Source organism: Harpia harpyja, chromosome 24 (genome assembly GCF_026419915.1).
Source record: "Harpia harpyja isolate bHarHar1 chromosome 24, bHarHar1 primary haplotype, whole genome shotgun sequence".
Classification (NCBI taxonomy): Eukaryota; Metazoa; Chordata; class Aves; order Accipitriformes; family Accipitridae; genus Harpia; species Harpia harpyja.
In genome coordinates, this window is record NC_068963.1 from 964825 (window position 1) to 987760 (window position 22936).

Sequence of the window (22936 nt, forward strand, 5' to 3'; positions counted from 1 at the left end):
AAGCTCTGTTTAGGTTCCAGGAGTTCCGTTTAAGCTCAAGCTTGGGCCTTGAGTCCGTCTTTGAGCTGCATTATACGTGGGTTTGTCTCAAGCTTCATTATAGCCATGGCCATGCCTGGCCGTGGATCCCACTGATCCTCACCCATGGACTGTTTTTGTAAAAAAACAGGTAGGGAAGCTCACTGTCCCTCCACCGTCCTGTAGGATTTCATAAACATGAATAAATTTTGAAGAAATAGCAGCAGCCTCCAAACTCCTGACATGAAATGAAGGGAGCAGAGCTCCGCCAGGGTGGAAAAAACACAATAGGATTTAGTTTCAAATTCTGAACCCAGAGGCCAAGTGTGCATGCTGATGGTTAATGCTCATTCCCTAGTTCCCCTCTTTTGAGCAACAGGTCAAACTTGCTTTTTTCCTTCAAGAAAGCTGGCTACCGTACCTCCCAGAAAGCTGATTGTCGTGGTTTAACCCCAACCAGCAACTAAGCACCACACAGCTGCTCACTCACTCCCCCCCACCCAGTGGGATGGGGGAGAAAATCGGGAAAAGAAGTAAAACTCGTGGGTTGAGATAAGAACAGTTTAATAGAATATTAAAAGAAGAAACTAATAATGATAATGCTAACACTAATAAAATGACAACAGTAATAATAAAAGGATTGGAATGTACAAATGATGCGCAGTGCAATTGCTCACCACCTGCCGATCAACACCCAGTTAGTCTCCAAGCGGCAATCCGCCCACGCCCAATCCCCCCAGTTTCTATACTAGATGTGACGTCACATGGTATGGAATACCCCGTTGGCCAGTTTGGGTCAGCTGCCCTGGCTGTGTCCCGTGCCAACTTCTTGTGCCCCTCCAGCTTTCTTGCTGGCTGGGCATGAGAAGCTGAAAAATCCTTGACTTTAGACTAAACACTACTTAGCAACAACTGAAAATATTAGCGTTATCAACATTCTTCTCATACTGAACTCAAAACATAGCACCATACCAGCTACTAGGAAGACAATTAACTCTTTCCCAGCTGAAACCAGGACATTGATTGACCTGCAGATAAATGGAGCATCTTAATTTTTGTGGTCACCTTTTAATGGTAATACAGAATGTGACACTTGTGCTCAGAAAGTTTTATTGCAATTAGGCACTAGCTAGTTCCTTCCAAGTGGGAACAGTGCAATACCAGCACAATGTCCAGGAAGGACCAGCTCACATTTCTTCTGCCCTTTAAGACCTGAAGATATTTCTTCCTTCTTTGCTTACTTCTTCCTTGCTTTATGCAAAGGCAAAACCTGAGGAGTCAAGATTGTGTAGGTAACAGGATTAGAACTACCAGTTTGGGGTACAGATATAGCAAAACTGGGACCAGAAACTAGACACTGGGGTGAAGAAAGAGAGGTGAAAGAGCAACAAATGAGGGCCAAGAAGCAGGAAGAGGGATAAAAAGGTGACCGGTGCTGATGGTAGCTGTCAGCTTGACAACCGTAGCTGGAACAGGACAATAAAACCAACTTACTTTTCTGGCTACACCGTAAGAGCCAGACCTGCTTCGGCGGTCATGAGGACTGAGGTGGGAGCAGGGTGGGTGCTTTCCCTAGCAAGCCCAGGATGGACAGGTCGAGCATCCTGGTGTTGCCGCATGGGCACCTGCTCTGGCCCTTTCGGCAACAGTAGCTGCCCACCTCTTCAGAACGAAGTGTTAATTGGTTGCATCGGTTGTTCTGTGGTTGTGCCAGTGCTGGAGGTGAGAGGCACACCTTGTTCAACTGCTTGTTGGCTCACCGGCTGTCTAACAGCAGACTCTACAGCTTCCTTTATTTTTTTCGCTGCCTTTCTCAAATCTAAGTTTTTCCAGAAATTATTAATAACAAGCTGGAGAGAAGGTTTCACTCTCTGTTCCATCATCTGCTCTACATCCGCTTTCTTCAGTTCTTCAAAATGTTTCCATGCTTCTTCCTCTAATAAGCTCTCCAGCTTCTCTCTCTGTCTGTCTTCATAGTTACAGCAGAACCAGAAGGGGTACATGCGGTACAGGCCATAAAGACCGACAACAGCAGTAAGAACGAACAGCCCGGCAACCTGGAAGAAAAAATATTAAAACTAACGGTGTCACTGGACTTTACATTCCAAAAAATGTTTTGCACCTGAGTGAGAGGAGTGCTTTACTATATTAAAAACCTTGCATTATTATTATTATTAAGTCACACAGTTCTTCTTATACATTCCTTGCCCCTGCCATGGCTAGAAGACAACTGATGGTGAGAGATATACTGACTGAAACAAGCAGTATCAGTCCCTCTCTCTCAAACAGTACATTACCTTACTTCTTATTTTCATAAAACTTGCTTTAAGAATCAGATGCAAAACACATGCATAAACTTCCAGAATAACCATGGAGTAAGATGTTCAAAGTTCAGGTTTTAGCCTCAGAAAGAACATGCTAATTATTAACTTGTATTCATAGACATTTGTCGTGGTTTAACCCCAGCCAGCAACTAAACACCACGCAGCCGCTCACTCACTCCCCCCCACCCAGTGGGACGCGGGAGAAAATCAGAAAAAGAAGCAAAACCCATGGGTTTTAATTAAAAACAGAAGCAGAGGAAAAATAAAAAGGTAAGGTAATGCAAATGTAGTAAACATATCAAAATCATAATTGCAACTTTACCCTTCAGTCTCCAGATGAAATGGTTTCCAAATTGCTATACATTCCACATTCTTCAGGCACACAAAATAGGTGATATTAAAATACTTTAAATCCTAGATTCCTAGGACTCTTACCTGAGATTTTGTGTAGAACTCACTGGGTAAATCTGCTGCTCCACTTTGGTTTGCATTTCTTGAAGTCATACAGTCTATATATCTGCCATCACACAGTAGGATCACGCACCAAATCAGAGGAGGTAGAAATGCCTTCAAAATTATGTCAGTCTTCCAGTAGCAGGAGCGTTTCCTCATGCAGCGAGCCAGGGGAATGCAGTCAGGGTGGGAGGTCAAGCTCATGAAAAATGTAATGAATGCTGGACAGAGAAAGTAGGAAATAACATACAATTTCTGTAATGACTCCTTCTGAGGACATTTAAATTCCACCTCCATTATTTCTTCGACCACAACCATAATTACAGAATTAAATGATACAGTCAACACATTATAATGACTTTTCCAAATATTTATGAATTTCTGTCTGATTGACATTTTGGTTGGTGGTCAATACTTCACCAACTCAGAGGACTAAGGAAGTCTTCTGTGTCTCTATATCACACAGCTCATCATCCTATACACTTTCTATCACCCAGTCTGCAAATGATTAACCAGCAGAGAGGAAGTGAAAAGTAAAGCACACCCAGTAATTGGGTACCTATACAGCTACATATATGGGTATATGGGGACATACGCAGCTACAATCTGACTTTGTAGATTTTGAAACTTGTAGTTTCAGGTGTCGTGCTCTGTACAGAATCACAGAAACACAGACTAGTTGAGGTTGGAAGGGACCTCCGGAGGTCATCTGGTCCAACTCCCCTGCTCAAGCAGGACTACCTGGAGCCGGTTGCACAGGACCTTACCCAGATGGCTTTGAATATCAGCAGGGATGGAGACTCCACAGCCTCCCTGGGTAACAATGTCTGTAAGACTCAGGGACCAGTTTGGGGCTCACTGGCCTTGCAACATTTTTCTGTCCATATGACATCTTCTTGGGGATGCACCTTGATTGGGTAAGAGGCAACAGGCACAAGCTGCAACATGAGAAATTCCAATTAAATGTAAGGAAAACTTTTCGGGTAGCTTTTTACCGTGAGGGTCATCAAATATTGGAACAAGCTGAGGAAACTCCATCCTTGGAGGAGTTCAAGGCTCAAGCATCCTCATCTAACTAGGCCTGCTTTGATCAGGGCATTGGACTAGCTTACCTCCAGAGGTCCCTTCTAACCCAAATTATTTTGTGTTTCCTTGGGGTTTTCTTTTTTTCCCTTGTTGCTAGAGGGTAAAGGGAAGAATGTAAATAAAAATAAGAAGCCATTGCTTCTTGCCATTGCAATATTGCCATAATCAGTGTCACGCCATAAAGTTTGCCAAGATTATGAGAGCTGAAACCAAGTTCCAGATGTACTACAGATTGAGACCCCAAAATAGAGAGGTATAAAATGAAACAAATTAGAGGAGCAGTGCAGATAGATAGTGCTCAAATCTGAAAATTAATTTTTCAATAAAATGGGAAACTGAGTGGGATGCAATGAGAGATGCCTAGAGAAAGAAAAATAAAGTCATGGTGTGTTGATACAGATTGTGGTGGTGAACCCAGGATGTAAAATGGGATTTGCTCATCCAGCTTGAGATGCCTTGTAGTCAGGTTAGGGAGGTCTGCTCTAATGTTAATTTAGTTGTTAAAAAACACAGTAACAATTACTAACCATGAATATTCCTGACCTCTTGTCCTGGTTTTAGCTGGGATAGAGTAAATTGTCTTCCTAGTAGCTGGTACGGTGCTATGTTTTGAGTTCAGTATGAGAAGAATGTTGATAACACACTGATGTTTTCAGTTGTTGCTAAGCAATGTTTAGTCTAAAGTGAAGGATTTTTCAGCTTCTCATGCTCAGCCAGTGAGAAAGCTGGAGGGGCACAAGAAGCTGGGAGGGGACACAGCCAGGGCAGCTGACCCAAACTGGCCAAAAGGGTATTCCATACCATGTGATGTCATGCCCAGTATATAAACTGGGGGGTGTGGGGGCAGGGGGATCGCTGCCTGGGGAATAACTGGGCATCGATCAGGGGGTAGTGAGCAATTGCACTGTGCATCATTTGTACATTCCAATCCTTTTATTATTACTGTTGTCATTTTATTAGTGTTAGCATTATCATTATTAGTTTCTTCTTTTTATATTCTATTAAATCGTTCTTATCTCAACTCACGAGTTTTATTTCTTTTCCTGATATTCTTCCCCATCCCACGGGGTAGGGGGGAGTGAGTGAGCAGCTGCGTGGTGCTTAATTGATGGCTGGGGTTAAACCACGACACCTCTGAACTCAGACTAACAATAAGCAGCTATTTTGCCTTGAGGTAAAGGATGTACAATACACCAATACCTGAGGAAGTGCTCTAAAACTGCCGTGTAAGATTAGTTATCAGATGGGACACCTCTGCACTAGCTGAAGGTCTAAAAAGTCAAGGCTGTTTCTGATGAAAGTTCCTGTAATTGCTTTCAGGTTTTGATTGTAGTTGTTTTGAACAGTCTGCACCTTGTTTTACACTGCTGCCTTTGGTTTCTGTTCGTCTATGCCGTACAATAACTAACTTGCAACTGGGCTCTGAACCGTCTCCATTTTGTGCCCCAAGGATGGGCGCAGGCTGCACCAAATCTGCCTTTCTTCTCCCAGTGCAATCTCCACAGGGTGCTCCTGTGGACCTGGACTCTTATGTCCCGTCTGCGACACACGTGTGCGTGATCTGCAGCTCCAGGCTATGCAAGATCTGCAGCAAAGCCATGTCTCCGCTTACATACACTAAACCACCCAACAGGGTAACAAAACAGAGCCTCCTCTCCTTCTCAATAACCAGCCTCCTGCCTTCATCTTGGAGGTCCAAATGGGCAGCAGGGGGCACTCAGAGGAGCAAAAATGCTTGTTGCCCATAAAAAAAGCCAGGCTTGATATGCTGGCAGCCAAGCGGAGGGCCCTGGGCATGGGCCAGCTGGTTACAGTGCCCCTTATGAGGCACCTTGGTTGGCAGAAAGTCTGTAGGAGGCAAGTTATAAAGGATTTGTTCAGGTGGGCAGCTGATGTTGCTCCTCTGTCTTTGAGTCAACCTTCAGAACAGAGCTAGGAGAGCTGCTTGACTCCTGGCTGGTGGGGCCAGGAGTCATGGGAGGGAGATGTTGTCCCCTGCACCCGGTGATCAAAGGGCATTCTCTCCCTCTGGCATTGCCCCAGCAGACGTGGCCTGAAAGTGCCGAGCTGAGGATGGCTGAGCCCATCTGTTCATGCTGAGGTCCAAGGGGTGGCCGCGCCTGGCCCTCCACACCCCACTCCCACCCATCTGTGGGGCAGGGGCATGCTGGGCTGACTCCCCTGCCACCCCAGGAGACAGCCCTGAGCAGGGATATTAGGCACCGGGGTGTCCAGCTGCAGGGCAAATGAGGATGGGATCTCAGCATTGGCAGCCTCCAGACCTGCACTCCGACCCCAACCTAACAGGGCTGCAGCAACAGGTCTCCAGAGAGGCTGAAGGTTTTGGTGATGTCTCACCAGGTATAATCACCTTTAAAAGCAAGCAATGCCGTGTCATGGCCAATCTGAAAAAAAAAACAGGGCTCGTCCAGGATTTTCAGACTTCTCCGCAGCTCTGAACATCTCCTCTGCAGACCTCGTGCCCCAAGTAGGTGACCTCTGCGCAGCAAGGAGCCTGGCACGGCAACCGTGCAGCTGAGGAGGCACCAAGCCCTCGATGGCAGGAGGTGACCAAATGACACTGCGCCCCGTGAAGCCGTTTGCAGCCCGAGACCCCCTGCCTGCACACCACTGCACCAGCAATGGCAACGCAGGGGTTGCTTTTGGGCAGGGGCTGCCTTGCCTCTGAGCACACGTGGGCGAGGAGATGGACCTGAAAGGGTTTGGGAGAGGCTGATGGGTTTTGCTGGCCCCATGGGGAGCTGGGCACATCCAGCTACTGGGTACAGCCCGAGGCATGGACAACCGGGGTTGTTCTGATACCACAGACTGGTTGATGTTTAAAGGGACCTCTAGAGGTCATCTGGTCCAAACTTACTGCTCAAGTAGGGCCACCTAGAGCTGGTTGCCCAGGACCTTGTCCAGCTGGTTTTTGAATATCTCTAAGGATGCAGACTCCACAACCTCCCTGGGCAATCTGTGTCAACGCTTGTCACTCTCACAGTGAAATTGTTTCCTCATGACCAGAAGAACCCTCCTGTGTTTCAGCTGGTGTCCATTGTCTCTTGTCCTGTTACCGGCACCGCTGAAGAGCCTGGCTCCATCCTCCCATCAGCTATTTATACACATTGATAAGATCCACCCTGAGCTATCTCCTCTCCAGGCTGAACAGTCCCAGCTCTCTCAGCCTTTCCTCATGTGAGAGATGCTCCAGTCCCTTCATCATCTTTGTGGCCCTTCCCTGGACTCTCTCCAGTATGTCCACGCCTCTCTTGCACTGGGAAGAATACAAGAGAGACATCCTCTGGCATTTTTGCCTGTCTTCCTATTCACAGGAATGGAACGTTATTCAGCTTGGAGGAGGTGATCCTTGAACACTAACCAGCTTTCCTGAGCCCTTTATCCCACAGGACCCTTCCAAGCATACCTTTGAAGAGACCAGTGTCTGCTCACCTGAAGTCCAGGGCTGCGAGCTTGCTTTTTACCCTCCTCCCTCCCCTCAGGATCCTGAGCTCCACCATCTCACAGTCGCTGCAGTCAAAGCTGCCTTTGAGCTTCACATTTCCAGCAAGCCCCTTGTGGTTGGTGAGTAGGAAGTCCAGCAGACACCCTCTCCTCATTGGCTCCTCTATCACTTGGAGGAGGAAGTTATCAACAGTACACTCCAGGAACCTCCTGGATTGCTTGTGTCCTGCCGTGTTGTCGCTCCAGCAGATACTAGGGTTGTTGAAGTCCCCCACAAGGACCAGGACCTGCGAACGTGAAGCTACTCCTGTTGGAGGGCCTCATCCACTTGTTCTTTCTGGCAGATGGCCTGTAGCAGACTTCCACTCTAATGCCACCTACGTCTCTTCTCTCTAATCCTAACCCATGAGCTCTCCGTTGGCTCCTCACCCATCCCCAGGCGAGCTCCAGGCACTGAAGCTGCTCTCTCACGTAATGGCCAACTCCCCCTCCTCGTCTTCCCAGCCCATCCTTCCTAAAGACCCTGTGTGCCTCCATTGCAACACTCCAGTCACGGGAGCCATTCCACCATGCCTCCCTGATCCCTGTAGCCCTGAAACGGCACCCAGGTCTCTACCTCATCATCTTTATTCCCCATATGGCATGCATTAGTGGACAGGCACTTCGCAGAAGCACTTCAGCACGTTGACTGCCTAGAAAGGAGGTTGGGGGATTTCTCTGTAATGGTGCCTTGCAGGCACTTCCTTGTTGAAATGCAAGTGCTGGGAGTGACCCCGCTTAAGCCTCATTTTGTTGAGATTGTGTTTCATTTCTGTCACATCACCCCGTGGCCTTTGCTCATCAACCCTGTCCATCACTCCCTCACAACGCTGCCAGTTAATCTCTCCTCCCTTCATCAGTCTCCGTTTAAAGCCCTCCTTATGGGGTCAGCCATCCTATCGGAAAAAATAGCTTTGCCCTGCTTGGTAAAGTGGGTCCCCGTCTCTCCCCAGTGGACACTGATCTGCAAACAGAGTCCATTGCTCATAGAGCCCAAAACCCTGTTGCCCAAATCAGCTTCACAGCCAGTTACTGACCTCTAATATCAGTCCCCACCTCTTCATACCCTTTCCACCCTCAACAGCAGGACTGAAGAGAAGCCCATGCCCTTGTCTACCACCCCCAGAGCTCTGTAGTCACTTTGGACCACGCCTGGGTTTCCCTGGCAGAATCACTTGCATCCACATGGAAGAACAGCTGGGAGCAGCAGTCAGAAAAGGGTAAAGATGAGTGGGGGACAAGGGGCAGGAAGGCTTTGCAGGCAAGATGTTGCCCCCGAGGGACAGGCAAACACAGCTCGTGCTCTGGTGTCTGAGCGTAGAGAAATGAAAGCAGGGGATCCGCAGGCGCAGTGTCCGCAGCGGGGGCTGAGGCAGGGCCCACACTCGTCACAGCCTCTCGTTGTGGGAAAGGCACCGCTAGCCGCTGAAATGCAACTGGAGCAGTCCCAGGCACGCCACAAGCCACGGGTCAGGCAGCTCTTGAAGCACTGTCCCAGCTCAGAGGAAAGCAGACAATTCAAGGAGAGGGTGTTCCTGCAGCACCCCAAAAAATGCTGGGGCAGGTGGCATGTGGCAGGCTGGCTCCTTCTCGCCCTGCCTTCCTCCTGCTGCTGCTCGGTGAGTGGGGGGATTTCTTTGCCTTGGGGGTCAAGACTGGAGGGCTGCAAAGCAGGGCAGGACAGGGCACGTCCTGGCACCTGGGAAAGGGTGCATGGAGCAGCCGTGCAGCGATGAGGGGCAGAGTTGCTTTGATGAGGGGAGGAAGATGATTGCCTCCTCCAGCTGCGGTGCATGTCTGAGCAAAGAGCATCATTTTTGAATATCTATAAGGGGGGGTCAGGTCAAGCATGAGACTTGGTAGATGCTGGAGTGCTTTAGGGAGCCGGAGGCACCCAATTGGAGCCACAAACGTAACCAAAGCTGGTGTCAAACTGGAGTCAAAGGAGATGCAGGATGGAGCCACAGGGGTGGGAAGGTGTTCGCCCAGCAAAGGACTCAGCAGGGACACGTGGGTGAGTGGGTCGCTGCCCCTCTAACCAAAACACTCTCTGCCCCATGGTGCAGGTGCCAGCGTGGCCACCCAGGACATCTGCAGCTCTCCAGGTGTTGGCGAGCACAAGGATGGGCCAGACAAGGGAGGGGGGGGGGGGGTGGATATAGGACCAGAGCACGGGTTTGTTGCCCATGTGTGAACCCCTGGAGAGGACACTCCAGTAATGCTGGCCTGGGGCATCCCTGTGCCATCCCTCCAGGTGACATCCCGGCTCCTAACCTCTTCTTGAACACCTTCGGCACTCGGGACTGGGAACTGCTTTTGTTTCGCTGCTCCCTCGACGGGCATTCTCCCGCTACCCGAATCGTCTTCTGCAAGGATGGGGTGGAGGAGCACAGCATGAAAGCCCAACAGGGGCAGTTGAGCTACATCATGCTGCGGAATGTCACCTTGGGAAGTGAGGGAACGTACACGTGTGGGTATCAACACAGGAACAGGAACAACTGGGTGAGGAGCTCTGCCCTCAGTACACCTCAGAACCTGACTTTCACAGGTGAGATGTGTCACTGGGGCACAAGTAGGCACTGCTCCGGGGCTCCATAGACCCCAGAGGAGTTTGGGGACCCTGATGTGCCCAATGGCATGTCCCTGGGCAGTTGGGATGCTGGCGGTCAGCGTGAAGTTCAGCCCAGCCTTTGCCGCCAGAGCAATTCCTCCATCAGGGGAAAGCATCCTGCTCCTCTCTTGCCCCAGCATCACAGAAACAGGAGAGTGGTGGTGCCAGATCTAATCCAGAACAACAGCCGTGCAATGCATTTATTTGTTTATTTATTTATCACAACGGTTGATAGATGGTGGATCAGGGCTTCCTTACAGTTGCTTAGACTGTGCAGTACCTGGGAGAGCTGGAGACTCTCACCCTGCCCTTTTTTCCTCCCAGGCAGTCGGTCCAGCTCCCAGGAAGGGACATTGACTGCAGGTGAGTGATTCCCTCCCTGCAAACCACTGTTCCCCAGCATCGGTCCGGCGGATGCCAGGCTGCTGACACCAGGACACAGGGAGGTTCATCAACCAGGATCTGGCCTGGCTCTCGGGGCATGTCCTGCTCTCTGCTTCCTCTCCCATGACCTCCTCTTCCCCAACAGCTTCTGTCTCCCCAGCTCCCCAAACCCAGATCATCCACAACTTCTCCATATGCAACATGATGGGACTGGTGGCCATCTCTCTCATCCTCCCGACTGCAGCCAGCTACTGTGCCATGAAGAAAGGTGAGCAATTTGGGGAAATTGAGGGTAAACCTTGAGGCTGACTTTGCACTCTGATGCCAGGCTGCTGCTGTCCGACTGTCCTGGTTTCAGCTGGGATAGAGTTAACTGTCTTCCTAGTAGCTGGTACGGTGCTATGTTTTGAGTTCAGTATGCAAAGAATGTTGATAACACTGATGTTTTCAGTTGTTGCTCAGTAGTGTTTAGACTAAAGTCAAGGATTTTTCAGCTTCTCATGCCCAGCCAGCGAGAAGGCTGGAGGAGCACAAGAAGTTGGCACGGGACACAGCTGGGGCACCTGACCCAAACTGGCCAACGGTGTATTCCATACCATGTGATGTCCCATCTAGTATAGGAACGGGGAAGTGGGGGGGGAATCGCCGCTCGGGGGACTGGCTGGGTGTCGGTCAGCGGGTGGTGAGCAATTGCACTGCGCATCATTTGTACATTCCAATCCTTTCATTATTACTGTTGTCATTTTATTAGTGTTATCATTATTAGTTTCTTCTTTTCTGTTCTATTAAACCGTTCTTATCTCAACCCACGGGTTTTGCTTCTTTTCCCGATTTTCTCCCCCATCCCACTGGGTGGGGGGGAGTGAGTGAGCGGCTGCGTGGTGTTTAGTTGCTGGCTGGGGTTAAACCACGACACCGACTCATTCAGGTTTAGGATGGCCGGCTCCTTGCCCCCACTTCACAGGAAGCTGAGCCCCTCAAACATTTCCTTTATCCCCTCCAGGGAGCAAAGGTGCTGAGATGGGAAAGACCAAATGCATCCCAGCCCCAGGCAGATATTTGCTCCCAGCCCTCTGGGCACAAGAAGCGAGTCTCTGAGCTGGCCTGAGCAGAGCAAGCATGGCTCCTCAACACTTGGGCTGTCCGCAGCTGCTGAGAGCTTGGGAGAAGCCAGTCTGGGAAACAGGACACTCAGATGCATAGGCTGGGCTGGAAAAGTCCCTCCCTGAGTGAAGTGTGGAGTTTCAGCCCATCATCTTCATTGTGCAGGCCAGAGCTTGGAAAGCCAGAGCTGTGCAGTAACTCTGCCTCCCCCTTTCTTTTCCTTGCAGTGACCTGCGGAGAGAGATCCCAAAGGTGAGCAGCAATCCCTCCTGGCTGCGGGGCTGGGGAGTGATGGAGATGGGGGCATCCTGGGGTGGTCCTTGGCCAGGGGCAGCATGGTCTGTGTCCGTGGGTGGCTTCCCCCAGGGTGGAGGCAGGGAGGAGCAGGGCTTGCCTCCAGCTGTGGACCCCGTATCAGAAAGCATCATCCATGGGAATGACCCAATGGCCTCGTCACAACCTGGACACAGGCCACAAAACACTTCCCCCCCCCTCCTCTCCAGGCACATTCCCAGCCATGAGGCTGAAGGAACTGACGGCAACGGAATAAAGTGTTCAGTACCACCTCCTCCCTCCAGTTGAGCCATGGGCCCCTCTGCGGTGACCCCCTTCTTGTGGGCTGGCCGCCCCTCTGGCACCGCCAGCAACCCTGTGCCCATCAGCCGGCCGTGCTGAGGTCTCAGCAGTTGCACAGATTTGCAGGGATCTGGCCAAAACCCACTTTCCCCTCTCTCCATCCCCTCCCCTCATTGTGCTGCCAGGCAGGACTTTTCCCAATTCCACAGGCAGTCCCAGCAATTTAATTTCCTAGCAGGATATGCAAAAAAAACCTGCCCATTGAACAAGGGCTGTTTTCTTCTGCCTGCGTTGCACCCTGCTTCTTCCTTGTATGCATAGCCCAGCTTCTGCCTGCAGAACAAAGGTGCCAGCATCCCAACGCTCAAGGTGACCAAGCCCATTTGCTGGCGGGGTCTTTCCCTACATGCTCCGGCCCCAGGCTGCAATCCAGCTCCCCTCCACACCCCCGCCCCGGGCTTGGTGGTTTTCCCCCCCTATGTTTTCCCTTCAACGTGATTTCTGCTTCAAAGCAGAGTGCAGCAGCTGAGGGCGTGGGTACATTTGTGGGCGCCGGCGGAGAAAACATCTCCTTGCTAACTCTGAAACCACAGGCTGCAGCAAAGGGGGCACGCTGTGGGTGGGGAAGGGGGATATCTCCGCACCATCCGTGTGCCTCGGTCTATTTGCAGGGTGACTTTGCTTTCCTATGCGGACACAGAGGGGCAGATAAAGGTCTGCTGGTTGGGCAAAGAGAGAAAATGCCACAGGTTGGAGGAAATGCAGCCAAACCTCAGCATCCCTCCTCCGCATTGGCAGCTTGCTCTGCTGCCAAGAGCACAGTGAAATTAGGGGGAAACAGGGCAGGGGATTCAGTCCTGGCCCCAGGGGATCTTCTGTTCAAAGGCAGGGTGGGTCTCGACCCTCCCCAGAACGGCAAGCAAGGGTTAACAGTGTGGTTTTTGCCCCCACCAGACTCCACCATCGCCAGCGTTGGACGTAACAGGTTGAGTCATGGCACAGCTTTGGTCCCAAACCAGGGAGCGGGGCCCCCAGGGATGGGATGTGCTGGTTGGGGTCCACACCAGTGGCTTGGGCTGGGGAGTCCCATGGGGTTCTTCCCACCAAGAAACCAACTGACGCACTCAGAGAAAAGGCATTTATTTCTGTGTCCACCTGCCCACATCTCGCCTCATCTGATGCCCGTTTCTGCTTGAAAAGGGTGGCACTTCTTCAACAATAAGATATTTTTTTCTACCAAGAAATTCTTTTTTTCTCCATATCTTCTGCAAAGATTTTTCTTCCTCATGAAGAACTTCAGTTCTTTGCTGCTGCTGTTAAAATTGTAAGGTTTACTCTCACAAGCTGAAAAAATGGCTCATGCCTAAATGCCTGATACAAAATTTTGGGGCTTTTCAAGAGCAAAAAAACGTTGCAAAAACAACAAGGAGAAATAAGGGGCCACTTAGAAACACAAAACTGCCACAAATCTGCTATTCTTTTTGCTAGCTTGTTGTACACTGGGCTCGGAGCCAGCAAGTGAAATAACGTGGCTTAATTTTCCCTCTACAGCCTCGCGTGCAAGAGATGAACGCCAGGACAATATATGCCACGGTGAGCCACTCACACCGCCAGCCCAGATAGTGCTCCAGCATGGCAAGTGCACAGGAAGAATTGCCCACGTTGGCATTTTTCCTTTGGCAGAGAACTCCCATGCTGGTTGTCCTGGTTTCAGCTGGGATAGAGTTAATTGTCTTCCTAGTAGCTGGTACGGTGCTATGGTTTTGAGTTAGGTGTGAGAAGAATGTTGATAACACACTGCTGGTTTTAGTTGATGCTAAGTAACGTTTAGTCTAAAATCAAGGATTTTTCAGCTTCTCATGCCCAGCCAGCAAGAAGGCTGGAGGGCCACAAGGAGTTGGGAGGGGACACAGCCAAGGCAGCTGACCCAAACTGGCCAATGGGGTATTCTATACCGTCTGACGTCATGTCCAGTATATAAACTGGGGGGAGTGGGCCCGGGAGGAATCGCCGTGCGGTAACTAACTGGGCGTCGGTCGGTGGGTGGTGAGCAATTGTACTGTGCATCACTGGTATATTCCAATCCTTTTATTATTACTATTGTCATTTGATTAGTGTTATCATTATTAGTTTCTTCTTTTCTGTTCTGTTAAACTCTTCTTATCTCAACCCACAAGTATTACTTTTTTCCCAATTCTCTCCCCCATCCCACTGGGTGGGGGGGAAGTGAGCAAGCAGCTGCGTGGTGCTGAGTTGCTGGCTGGCGTTAAACCATGACACTGGTAAAATGGGGCTGGTGTGTCCAGGTTGGGATTACTTGGAGTTTGCTGTCACGGGGAAGGGCTGTGTGTTGGGAGTCTTGGTGATGCTCCCTCAGCTCCTCAGCGGACCATGTTGTCCACCTTTCCCTTCCCAAACACACTTCCATCCACCACAGCAGATCAGGTTTGTCCCCATCACCACGAACCTGCTGTGTGCGAACCCCTTTGCTGGTCTTCACCAGTTCTTGCTGGGAAGTTGCCGGCACTCGGCTTGGGAGGGCAACACCTACCCACAAGCCCTGTCCATGCCAACATGTTCACACCCAACCTTTCCACCATGCCCAGCCCTTCCCACAGACATCATAAACGTATTCTGGATTTCTTGAACCAAAATTATATCCATGACTTGCACATATAGTCACAATGTATGATATAAAAATATATATATTACATATATTGTAAATCTATGAGTGCGTACCTCAAGTGAAGACATCTCCACCCACTATGTTAAATGTAACATGTGCATACATAAACTCTGTCATACAACTACGGGTGTGCTCTTCTATCTACCCACAAAGATGTACATATGCATATACGGGTACACAGATACACATGCACCGCTCGCACATCTCTGTTAATAGGTATGTGCAATGATGTTATAATTTTGCTCAAATGAAGAATAAACATCTATGAAATTGTATCACTGATTGCACCTCTGTCTTATACAGTCCTTTAAGGAATGGAATTAAGCTGCCCAAAGACAGCCGTAGATACACAAAGGGACAGCTGTAGAGAAGTGAAGGGACTGTAGAGATACACAGGGATAGAAAGGGGAGCTTTCTCATGTCTGAACTCAGCTGAGACGTCTACCAGACCCTAAAAGCTTCATGTTCGCACTCCACTACTGCCTCTCCTTTCTCATCTTGGCTCTGCTTTCCTTCCCAAACCTAAATCCCAAAAAACCAAAAGTCATTTGTTGCCCTCACCATAGCCAAAAAAGCCCGTGCAATTGGAGTGTTAAAATACCATGCAATGTCATAGGGCCACCTGTGTTCCTGCGTCAAAATTATCATCAGCTGGTAGCTATGGGTTTGCATTAATGTTGAGGCTTTAGCTAAAACGAGCTTTGCAGATTTCCAAGCTGGCTGGGTTTTAATGTCCCTGTGAGAGCCCCGTGCACCACGTTTCAGTTACAACCCTTGGAGACAGACAGCTGCTCTTGGGGGGGGCATTTCACCTGACACCTCTCCTTGGATGAGGCAATAGCAGCTCCTTTCTCTTTAGGGTGCAACTTCACGCTTTCATTTACAGCTCACACATCTTCCATGCTTTCCCTATTTGTCTCTGTCAGAGAATTTGTGTGGACGCTTTCCCTGCCTGCACAAGATGATCTTCACAAAGCTGGGAGCAGGCTGTTTTAGTGGAGAAGGGTCCGGGGGTCTTTTGAGGTCTCTCCAAGCAAATGTTTCCTTCAGGAGACCTAAAGCCCCAAATCGGTGGGGAATGGGAGAACCGCAACTCATGAAGGAGCCATCCTGAGCCCCTCCAGAAATGTCCAGTAAATGTCCAGAGATCTTCATGGAGGGGAGACAGAGCCAGCAAGGATCCACGTGAACACCCTCTCTTGTGCCGGATAACTCAGAAGATGGCTGCATCACCTCTCGCTTTCTCATAAGCTGGTGTACATTGCGGTTCGGTCTGGAGACCTTCAAAATAGAAAAGACAGAAGCCTCACCCTCCTGGTGCCCATCACGGCCACAGAGCCTTGGAAAGAGGGCAATGACAGCCACAGTAGATACACGGGAAAATCCCAGCTTTTGGTTTTGTCCTCCTCCAAAAATGGGCCATCTTGGAGCCAAGAAGAGCTTGCACAGCCTGAAAGCCTCCGCAAGAGCTGAACTCACCTCAACTCTGCCCAGTCCATCAGTGTTGGCATCTGGAGGGAAAACCTGAGCTAGTGTCCAACCATCAGCAGGATGTTGGAGACAGACAAAAACGGGTTTGGAAGAGAGGAGCCCCAGGTTTCAAAGATGGGATTGGGACTATTTAGTGAGAATAGAATATTGAGAATTAATTTATTGGGAATATAAAGGATATTTATTAAGAACACGAACGATGGGACCAGCTCTGCATTGCAAGCGAGGACAGCGCAGCAGAAGGACATTGCATCTGGTGCCAAGAGGGGAAGGGTGCAGGGAGAATTGGCACTTAGAGTAACTCCAGTTGTCAGCAGAAGAGTCCTCAGCACTACTGCACAGTGTGGAGACAGCAGGGAGAAAAGGTGTTGAAAGTCTGCGGCCCCACGTCCACCCTGCAGCAATGAAGCCTTTTGAGTCATTTCCATGGATGACGCTTTCTGGCATTGGAATGCATTTGGTCGCTCCCTCCCCACTTTGGCATTCAAGCGCAATCATCTTGGAGGTAAAGTCGTCCCCATCTCAGCACCTTTGCTCCCCCCACGGTGACGTTCAGCAGCACAAAGTAGCTCAGCTTCCCCCGTTGGGCTTTCAGGCTGTACTTCTCCACCACATCCTTGCAGAAGATGATTCAGGTAGCAGGAGACCCCATCAGGATGGAGCACCAGGCCAGAACTGCATCGCCAGGCTGAGCAGAAGGTAAGTCGAGGCTCAGATGAGGAGCCCAGAGGTCACCCAGAGGGAAGGCAGTGATGCAGGGATGCTATGGGCCATAATTAGTGATGGCAGGGCTGCAAAATGACAAGGATTGAGGAAGGAAGAGTCTCTCCTCCAAGGGTTTGTACCTGGGAAACAAAACCCCTCTCCTTTGTCATCTCCACCTGCTGCACACCTCCATTTTCTGGACCCATCGCTGTGCTCACCATCACCTGGGGAGCTGCAGATGCCCTGGGCAGTCAGGCTGGCACCTGCACCATGGGGCACGGAGGGTTTTGGTTAGAGGGGCCGCAACCTGGCTCATCTAGATGCCACTGCCCAGGTCCCCACTGCTGAGTCCTTGCTGGGTGAGCACCTTCCCACCCATGCCCCTCCATCCTGCATCTCCTCAGTCTCCTTGACAACCCCCTAAGCCCATTTTGGGTGGGATTTTCATTCCAGGTGGGTGACCCTGGCTCACCCACAACCCCACATTCTCACAGTGTCAGGCAGGGCATCTCTTCTGGACTCTCCCCATATTCACCAGGTGTCTTTGCCCCTTTGTCTCCATGCTTTGCCCCACCTTACCCATTTCAGAGCTCAGCATCCCGGCAGTGAAGGGCTCTCACTGAAAAGCCACCCAAGGTCCCAAGTGCCACCTCTCTGTCTGCACCGCTTGCAGAGCACCACAGGCAGAAAGCTTCTTTGCAGCCAACATGACAGTTGCCATCACCACAAGGAAAGGAATTTTCATTTCAATGACCGATGATAAAAATGACAAAGCTCTCTTCATCCCACCTATGTGTTCCACAAGACCGTTTCTCTGGGTGCTCAATAGAGAACATGAGCAGTCATTCAGTAAAAATAAAATGGAGACAAAGCAGCCATACATCCCTGTTCATCTGTTGCAACACAGGGGATGTGAATATGGGATTTGGGTCTGCTAAAAGGGAATGTGGAGCCGGTGGTCTTTTCAAGCTGGTTATCTACCCCCAAAGGGGTAAACGCACAAGGGTTTTATGCACAGCTTCTCTGCATCAAATTAAGGTTAGCCAGGTCTATGCACAGATCTTCTTGCGACTTCCCATCAGAGGACAGTGGATCCCTCCATGTAGGACGGGCTCAGCTAGGTTCAGCACCATCTCAGCTCACCCCAGCCACTGCTCCTTGCTGCAGCTGCTGGGCCTCGAGCAACCTTGCTCTAAAAAGAGCCCTCTCTTCCCCATATCTGCGCTCTCAGCAGCGAGGTATTTGCCTCCTGCTCACTCTGCAAGCTCACAAGTCAACCACGCAACTGCTTGGCATGACCACCCCTTCGTTGTGCACAGCAGTGGCTCTTATATTTAGAAATGAGATTTCTCTCCCACTCACCAACATCAACCCAACCGCTCCTACAGAAAGACGTGTCCCCATGATGCTTTGCTGGGGTCCTGCTGGGCTTGAAGCAGAATTGAAAACAGCAGCAGCAGCAGCTGCAAATCTCCAAGCCAAGGGCCAAAAAAAGGTGGGGGAGGGTAGAGGACTGGAGGTCTAGAAACTGGACCAGCTCTTTGCATGGCTATGACCCCAGTTGCCTGTGTTCTGGACTGGATGATGAAGAAGACAAGCTGCATCTTTCAGCCCTGCTTAGGAAGGCATTTTCAGCACAGTCTATGAGGCTTTGGAGTGCCAGCACCCAAATTAGCGCATCTCAATCACCAGGCCCCTGTGGACACCCTGCATGGATGAGATGCAGGTGAAGGTAGCCACACCGCTCACCCATACCATCCCCTCGGGCTTCTCTGCTAGTGAGGGATGCCACAGCAGGATTTGTTGTGCCTGGAGACCTCCCTGCCCTACATCAGCACCCCGGGACATTTGCTGAAGCCTTACATGCAATAGCTCTGCTCAGACTGATGTTCCTTGGGGCTTTACATCGGTGGAAGAGGTCTGCCCTTGCTCTTCTCCACCTCTTGCCTGGTTTTGTGATGAAGGGTGCTGAAATGGTGTCTGGCCAGCCAATCCAACAGTGGCTTTTCTCACGGGCAAGGTTTTGCTCCTCTGAGTGCCCCCACTGCCTGCATGCATCTCCAAGATGCAGGCAGGAGGCATCAAATCCAGCCCTGCCGCTGAGCCTCTGATCATGAGGTTGGCTCCAACCCTCCTTCCTCCTTTCCTGACCTGACCATGGAGCCGTGATGCCTTGTGCCTCTTCGCTTGACATCACCCCAAGCCCATTTTGGGTGGGTTTGTTGTTCCAGGTGGGTGACCCTGGCAGTGCTGAACTTCTCCTAAATCTCACATATTGATCCAAAGCCAATTAGGAGAGCACTGTGGGTCAAGGCCACCTGCTCAAGTTTGAAAATCAATCACTACTCCATCCTCTTTTTTTTTTCTCCCCACTATTTAGACTCCTTCAATCCAGGAGTCCTTCTCCATCCTTTCCACCCATGCCCTAAGTGTTCGCATGTCTCTGGGGCCAGCACAGTGATGATTCACCGCACCCTTCCCACCTTCCTCCTGGATCTCTGTGTCCAACCCCCCCCCCCCCCCAGACTCACAAAGCACCCACAACAGGATGGTGGGGATGTCAGGACAGGAGCTTTGACCCCCCTCAAATTGTCCCAAAGCAGCTTCATCCTCATGCACAAATCCTGCGTCCCTGACGGGGAGGCAGTCCAGCTAACCACTCATCCCCCTGCCAGGTAAGGCAAGGATTGATGGGGTCAACAGCATCCTCTGGAGAGAGGGATGGAGCCAGAGGAGAACAAATTGCAGTTGAGGTGCCTGCACCCCACCAGGTTCTACCTTCCCAGCTAAGCCCCAAGCTGCAATGATCCCCCAAACTCTTCCCTAAAAGAGGGGGACCCCCCCTCCAAGCACCACGAGAGCACAGGGGCTTTAAGGTTGCATCACTAAACCCTTCTCAAGCCCTGAGACGTTGGAGGTGCATGACTCCACAGCAAACCCCAGCCACTGTTACGCTACTTCTAGAAGACAGATAAGCCCTGGCCTTTCTGCATTGGTTTTACTGGGTTAAAAAAAAAAAAAATAGTTGTGGTAGGAAACAAGCCACCCCTTCATAATGCAGCATTTGAGTGGGCTGCTCTGCTCCCATCAAATGCTCTCTCTTGAATCGGTTTGGGTGCATCTAGGGAAAATTAGCTTAAAAATTATTCTGGCTTATTGTTGTTGTCATTTTTCTTTCAAGCTGCCATGTTTTCCCACATCAACTGTGCTCTGGGATGAACTGTAGCTGTTTTCTGTTGTCTAAAGCCTTTTGTTTTCATTTTCTCTCTGACTTGCCACGCTTTATTCAAGGCTAGAGAAGATGCAGACCACTGGAAAGCCTTGCAGGAGCTCTGGGACCTCACTCCATGCTCTACCCAACACCAAGCCTAAGCCCTCCCCAGATCATGTTTCACCTTTGGCTTACCAGAGAAGAGAAACATCACAGACCAGGAAATACAAATGTATATTTGAAAAGGAAACTGAAAAGTGAGCAGCATGCAGAAGAAACATGCAGGAGAGGAGAGAAAGGGGAGAAAGAGGTTTATTTCTGTTGATTTTCCAGCAGGTGCACTCCTTTGGCTTCAGAGCCAAAGATGCTTCTCCTTATAGAATCATAGTATCATTTAGGTTGGAAAAGACCTTCAACATCATCGAGTCCAACCATCAGCCATGCCCACCAAACCATGTCCTGAAGTGCCTTGTCTACGTGCTTTTTGAATACCTCCAGGGATGGTGACTCAACCACTTCCCTGGGCAGCCTGTTCCAATGTCTGACAACCCTTTCAGCAAAGAAATTTTTCCTAATACCCAACCTAAATCTCCCTTGCTGCAAATTGAGGCTATTTCCTCTTGTCCTGTCTCCAGCCACCTGACAGAAGAGACCAGCACCCACCTCACTACAACCCCCCTTCAGGTAGTTGCAGAGAGCGATAAGGTCTCCCCTCAGCCTCCTCTTCTCCAGACTAAACCGCCCCAGTTCCCTCAGCCGCTCCTCATCAGACTTGTGCTCCAGACCCTTCACCAACTTGGTTGCCCTTCTCTGGACACGCTCCAGCAGCTCAATGTCTTTCCTGCAGTGAGGGGCCCAAAACTGAACACAGCACTCGAGGTGCAGCCTCACCAGTGCCGAGTACAGGGGAACAATCACCTCCCTGCTCCTGCTGGCCACACTATTTCTGATACAGGCCAGGATGCCGTTGGCCTTCTTGGCCACCTGGGCACACTGCCGGCTCATATCCAGCCGGCTGTCAACCAGCACGCCCAGGTCTTTTTCCACCGGGCAGCTTTCCAGTCGCTCTTCCCCAAGCCTGTAGCGCTGCATGGGGTTGTTGTGACCCAAGTGCAGGACCCGGCACTTGGCCTTGTTGAATTTCATATAATTGGCCTCAGCCCATTGATCCAGCCTGTCCAGATCTCTTTGTAGAGCCTTCCTACCCTCGAGCAGATCAACACTCCCTCCCAACTTGGTGTCATCTGCAAACTTACTGAGGGTGCACTCAATCCCCTCATCCAGATCATTAATAAAGATATTAAACAGAACTGGCCCCAGTACTGAGCCCTGGGGAACACCACTTGTGACCTGCCGCCAACTGGATTTAACTCTCTTCACCACAACCCTTTGGGCTCATCCAGCCAGCCAGTTTTTTTACCCAGCAAAGAGTACGCTTGTCTAAGCCATGAGCCACCAGCTTCTCAAGGAGTATGACATGAGAGACAGTGTCAAAGGCCTTACTGAAGTTCAGGTAGATAACATCCACAGCCTTTCCCTCATCCACTAGGCGGGTCACCTGGTCATAGAAGGAGATCAGGTTGGTCAAGCAGGACCTGCCTTTCGTAAACCCATGCTGACTGGGCCTGATCCCCTGTTTGTCCTGCACATACCATGCAAGTGCACTCAAGACGAACCATTCCATAATCTTTCCCGGTACCGAGGTCAAGCTGACAGGCCTGTAGTTGCCCAGATTCTCCCTCCGACCCTTCTTGTAAACAGGCATCACACTGGCAAGCCTCCAGTCATCTGGGACCTCCCCTGTTGACCAGGATTACTGATAAATGATGGAGAGTAGCTTGGCAAGCTCCTCTGCCAGCTCCCTCAATAATCTTGGATGGATCCCATCTGGTCCCATGGATTTGTGAGTGTCCAGATGGCATAGTAGGTCACTAACTATTTCCTCCTGGATTAAGGGGGGGTATATTCTGCTCTCCATCCTTGCCGTCCAGCTCAGGGGGCAGAGTACCCTGACGATAACTGGTCTCCCTGTTAAAGACTGAGGCAAAGAAGGCATTAAGTACCTCAGCCTTGTCCTTATTTCTGGTGGCAATGTTCCCCTCTGTATCCAATAAAGGATAGATATTCTCCTTGGCTCTCTTTTTATTGTTAACATATTTGTAAAAACATTTTTCGTTGTCTCTTACAATAGTGGCCAGATTGTGTTCTAGCTGAGCTTTTGCCTTTCTAATTTCCTCTCTGCATGACCTAACAAGATCCCTGTACTCCTCCAGAGTGGCCTGCCCTTTCTTCCAGAGATGATAAACTCTCCTTTTTTTCTTGAGTACTAGCAAAAGCTCCCTGTTCAGCCAGGCTGGTCGTCTTCCTCGGCGGTTTGTCTTGCGGCGCATGGGAATAGCCTGGTCCTGAGCCATTAAGATTGCCTTCTTGAAGAATGTCCAGCCTTCCTGGACCCCTTTGCCCTTCAGGACTGTCTCCCAAGGGACTTTCTCAACCAGTGTCCCGAAAAGGCCAAAGTTTGCCCTCCAGAAGTCCATAGTGGTGGTTTTGCTGACCACCTTCCTTGCCTCACCAAGAATTGAGAATTCTATCATTTCATGGTCGCTAAGCCCGAGATGGCCTCTGACCAGTCCTTCCTTGTTTGTAAACAGTAGGTCTAGCAAGGCTCCTCCCCTGGTTGGCTCACCTCCCAGCTGTGTCAGGAAGTTATCTTCCACACGCTCCAGGAACCTCCTAGACTGCTTGCTCTCTGCCGTGTTGTATTTCCAACAGACATCTGGAAA

General features: G+C 50.3%; 1 protein-coding gene and 1 long non-coding RNA gene across 3 annotated transcripts; one reads left to right on the plus strand and one right to left on the minus strand.

The window, feature by feature from the left end:
• Positions 1 to 1111: 1111 nt before the first annotated feature.
• On the minus strand, positions 1112 to 2835 carry LOC128135802 (uncharacterized). The gene is made up of 2 exons (XR_008233225.1): positions 2778 to 2835; positions 1112 to 2075 (listed from the first exon to the last, which is right to left on the minus strand). It is a non-coding gene; the product is annotated as an uncharacterized LOC128135802 (long non-coding RNA).
• Positions 2836 to 8938: 6103 nt separating this feature from the next.
• Positions 8939 to 13826, plus strand: LOC128135786 (uncharacterized). Of its 2 annotated transcripts, XM_052774858.1 has the most exons (6): positions 8939 to 9004; positions 9452 to 9933; positions 10321 to 10359; positions 10526 to 10648; positions 11384 to 11736; positions 13612 to 13826. In XM_052774858.1, exons 1-5 carry the CDS (start codon positions 8955 to 8957, stop codon positions 11476 to 11478), a joined length of 789 nt encoding a protein of 262 aa, XP_052630818.1. In that variant the 5' UTR covers positions 8939 to 8954; the 3' UTR covers positions 11479 to 11736; positions 13612 to 13826. The 2 variants fall into 2 exon arrangements, with proteins under 2 accessions (XP_052630818.1, XP_052630816.1); XM_052774856.1 differs by lacking the exon at positions 8939 to 9004 and having other exon boundaries at positions 9240 to 9933.
• The last annotated feature ends 9110 nt before the right edge of the window (positions 13827 to 22936 follow it).

What these genes read in the sequence shown, in the direction of transcription:
- LOC128135786 (XM_052774856.1), top strand. Translation starts at nt 9,249, where the DNA reads ATGCTGGAGTGCTTTAGGGAGCCGGAGGCACCCAATTGGAGCCACAAA. An exon ending in GGAAGGGACATTGACTGCAG is followed by an intron (nt 10,360 to 10,525) that starts GTGAGTGATTCC and finishes CTTCCCCAACAG; the next exon opens with CTTCTGTCTCCCCAGCTCCC. An exon ending in CTACTGTGCCATGAAGAAAG is followed by an intron (nt 10,649 to 11,383) that starts GTGAGCAATTTG and finishes TATCCCCTCCAG; the next exon opens with GGAGCAAAGGTGCTGAGATG.